Consider the following 4,173-nt stretch of genomic DNA (forward strand, 5'->3'; position numbering starts at 1 on the left):
TATCTTTCAGTATTAAGCAGTTGTATTTAGTTGTATTATTCTGTTTAGCTGATTATATTAATCTATATTATTGAGTTCAATTCAGTTGTATTAAAGTGTATTTATCAGTTGTCTACAGTTGGTATTCAAGTATATTCAGCTGCATCCATTCAGATATAACTTTGAATTGACTTGAAACAATACAAGTTATATTTATTAACTTGTATTTAGTTGTATTATTCAGCTGTATTCAGCTGTATTTTTCTCTGATTTCATATGTATTCAGCTATAGTCAATTTAATTGAATTGTATTATTAACCTATAGTCAACATTATTGAACATGTTGTATTCAAATGTATTGAACAATTGAATTACCTATATTTATCCAATGTCAGTTAAATTCAACTGTTTCAACCAGCTGTCTAGATCTGTATTCAACTGTATTACAATGTATTCCTCCAAAGTCAATTGAATTAAACTGTATTATTAACCTATATTCAACTATATTCAACATGTTGTATTCACCTGTATTAAGGAATTGATATAGTTGTATTCAACTATACTAAGATACTCTCACAACCACTTCATATATATTTATATATATAAAAATACTTCAACTAAATAAATTCAGAAAATATTAACGAAAGTTATTCCACAATATATTACTTCAAAAAAAGAATTTATTATAGCTGATAATGTCATAATAAGTGTTGATAAATTGTCGAATCACACATGTCAGAATACAACTATTTATTACGTGGGGCATTCCTACAAGTTCGCTTGTTATGTCCTCCCTGCCCACATATGCTACATGAATGTTGATTTTTCGGCAACAACAATTCACTTAAATTTTTGTCGCGCTTCTTCTTTGGCCTTCCAGGAGGTCTTTTCCATTTGGGTGGTAGTACAACCTCCTCTGCAACATGCTCTGGTATATTCCAGTCATTTTTGTCCGGTAGCGGGTACACTGGCACATCGTATGCCATTACAATTGTACTTGGCTTGTAATAGCTAGAGCAATATTCTTCAAGCGTTAAAAACTTGCTCTTCAATACAGCCCAGGCATGTGGGCATGACAATTCATCAATTTGGAACCTCCCACAAACACATTTTCTCTCGAGCAGGCAGACTGTGTAATTCCTCCCACCATCGTTAACAGTATGTAAGTATTCAGTTGAGGGTACCACCTACATTTAAAAACAGAAATATAAGTTTTGAACACATTTACATGAATTAACAGATATATACTACTGAGTTAAATGGTTACTATCAACTTTGAAAATTGCAACTTCATCCAATTTCAGTTAAATTCAGCTGATTTCAGCAATTGTATGCAATTGTATTCAACTGTATTACTGTGTATTGATCTACAGTCTGCATTTGTATGGATTTGTATTCAACCATTTTTGAGCAACTGTATTCAGGTAATTCCAATCAATTTAAACTGTATCAATCACCTGAATTGCATTGTAATCATTATCACGTGCACACAGTCTTAATAATCACATGTATTTACCTGTATTCATCTATATTATTTACTAGTTCAAGCAAATATTCATAAAAATTAACGGGTAGTTCTACCTAAAAAAAATTGTATTCAGTTGTATACAGCAATGCCATAAAAAATTAACTTACAGTCATACGGGTACACATGGTCTCATTCAACTCCAGCATTTCCTGGTATTTTTTCCCAAGCGTCTTGTATGTCTGAGTAGCTTCTTTACGGTTACTACAATTCCAACGACCAAACATCTTCCTAACTTCTTCGAGGAAGTCATATATTGGCAATTCCCTTGCTGAAACTAGTGCTGCATTGATTGACTCAGCGATATTTGACGTCATTGTCCATCCCCTGTTAACAGGTGCATACAACCTATCCCACTTTTCGTAACCAGCTAACTCTAAGTATTCTTTCACCCTAATATCTACCTTCTCAACCTTCTCCATCAGACTATCAAATTCAGTTTGTGTGTATGCTTTTGTCATCGAGAAGTATATCTCACTCAACTTGGCATGGCTCTTTTTGAATTTCTTGTATACATTATTCCATAGATGCCATATGCAAGCACAATGCGGTACATCTGGATACACTCTCGATACAGATTTAATGATGCTCTCATTTCTATCCGAAACAATGCACATGTTTTCCCTTACACCGTATGCTATCTTGAATTGCTCAAAGAACCACGTCCAAGCAGCATCGTTCTCTGAATCAATAACACCGTATGCTAGTGGCAATATATGACCTGTTTAATACAATTGAATATAATTGTTTTTAAATATATGTTTTCCAATGCTTTAAATATTAACAAATTGTATTATTATTGAGGTACTCACCTGCACCATCCAACGTGCTTGCAGAAACGAATGTCCCGGTGTAGTAGGATTTTAGATGACTTATGTCCACTACAACAATTGGTCTACAATGATCAAACCCCCTTATAAATGCATACAATGATATATACACGTACATGAATTCATTCTTTGACGATTTTTCCATTCTTATGTGAGAACCTGGATATGTCTTATCCCTTGTATATAAGTATCCTGGTAATTTTTTGTATGAATCAGTCGGTTCACCTCTAAGAAAATTCATTGCCTTTTCTTTAGCCCTCCACGCCAACATGTAGCTAACATCAACACCTAGATCTGATTTCACATCATCAATAATGTCCCTCAGAATGTATTTCCTCTTATGGTTTGTAAGGTTTGTCCTTATAATACCACTTATAAGGCTGCTACTAGCCTGCCGCTACTCGTACACTTTATCCTTCAGCGGACATGTATGGTTGTCATTGAATTCTCTCACCTTGAATAATTCCAATTTGTTAATGCTTGAAGCCTTAAACCTCCAATCACAATCTTCTGAAATACATATTAATGCATAGCTGGAAAAAAAAGTTCATACATCAGACAACTTAACGAATCTGACATATATACTTCATATTCATAAAGTACCAAATTGATATCTGTGTATATGTAATTTTGTATACTAACGAATTCCAATATTGTTAGATGTGATTAAATACAATAAATACAACTAAATACATTCGTATGAATAATCAAACACTTAATAACATTATAGACATAATATGAAAATAATCATAGCCACTGTTGTATTTTTTCAATAGTAAAATACACCTGAATACATATTATTAAGAATACTAAACAAATATAAATTTTCAAAGGTGTTCATCATCTGGAGGAAACACACAAATACAACTAAATACAACAAAGTTAAACAAACATCAAACATGACAGCATTAGACCGATCAACACGGAATTGAAACCTTTGAGCTATAGCATAATTCTCCATCACCTCTTTCAATGTAGCCTTATCCTTATAAACTTGTCCAGCCATAACCTCCTTTTGATTAGTTTTTGAAATTATCAAATCCTTGTGGAGTTCGAACACTCCAATCGCTTCTCCTGAATTGGCAAGTTCTATAGCTAGTGTATCATCTGTATCGGAATCGTACATTTGAACTGCTTCGTCTATCTGCACAATGTCGCCTTGATTTAAACCATCTTCGGAGATAAGCTCTTTTTCCATAGTTGTAATGCACAGAGGATACATCCCAAATTCTCTGTTCTCTTTTTTCAATTCTACATACACTCTGTAACCCATATCATTGTGTATTTCCATTGGCGTGTGATTGCCTTCAACATTGTATTGTATTTTAATGGTATTTATGCTCAAATCTATACCCAGTTGATTAGAAATTGAACCAACTAGATCATTAAAGGAAGCATACTCCTTAATCAGTATTCCCTCAATGGAAAAGTCGATATAATTGCCCTCATCGTTCCACTTTCCAGAATGACGCAACAAAATTGTCAAGCTTGCCATATATATAGAAGAGTTATACCTTCTTTTGTATATAATTTGTATCAATCTATAAGGAGGAGAAGAAAATCGCACAATATAGAAGCATGTTGCTCTGTTTCTTCGCTTCTTTCACGTTTCTGTATTTCTGAGTTTGAGAAGAATACAGATTGATGGGATAACTTTTAAGTTTGTTGAGTAAAATTAGGGAAATCAGAATTGATTTGATTTCCTTCCATTTTTAACATCTTCGTCGACCCAGATATTGCGCAGATACGTTACGTATTTAGCGCTACATACGTTTGAATACAAGTAAATACATATCAGGATTAGCTGGATTTCCTTTTTGTACGCCGCTAATTTTTGTT

General features: G+C 33.4%; 1 protein-coding gene across 1 annotated transcript; it reads right to left on the reverse strand.

The window, feature by feature from the left end:
- Nucleotides 1-370: 370 nt before the first annotated feature.
- Nucleotides 371-3,829, reverse strand: LOC104212389 (uncharacterized). Its single transcript, XM_070153884.1, has 8 exons — nucleotides 3,234-3,829; nucleotides 2,789-2,867; nucleotides 2,317-2,671; nucleotides 1,615-2,225; nucleotides 1,496-1,560; nucleotides 1,336-1,393; nucleotides 824-1,166; nucleotides 371-504 (listed from the first exon to the last, which is right to left on the reverse strand). Exons 1-8 carry the CDS (start codon nucleotides 3,827-3,829, stop codon nucleotides 371-373), a joined length of 2,241 nt encoding a protein of 746 aa, XP_070009985.1.
- Between the last annotated feature and the right edge of the window lie 344 nt (nucleotides 3,830-4,173).

This window comes from Nicotiana sylvestris, chromosome 8 (genome assembly GCF_000393655.2).
Source record: "Nicotiana sylvestris chromosome 8, ASM39365v2, whole genome shotgun sequence".
In the NCBI taxonomy this organism is placed as follows: Eukaryota; Viridiplantae; Streptophyta; class Magnoliopsida; order Solanales; family Solanaceae; genus Nicotiana; species Nicotiana sylvestris.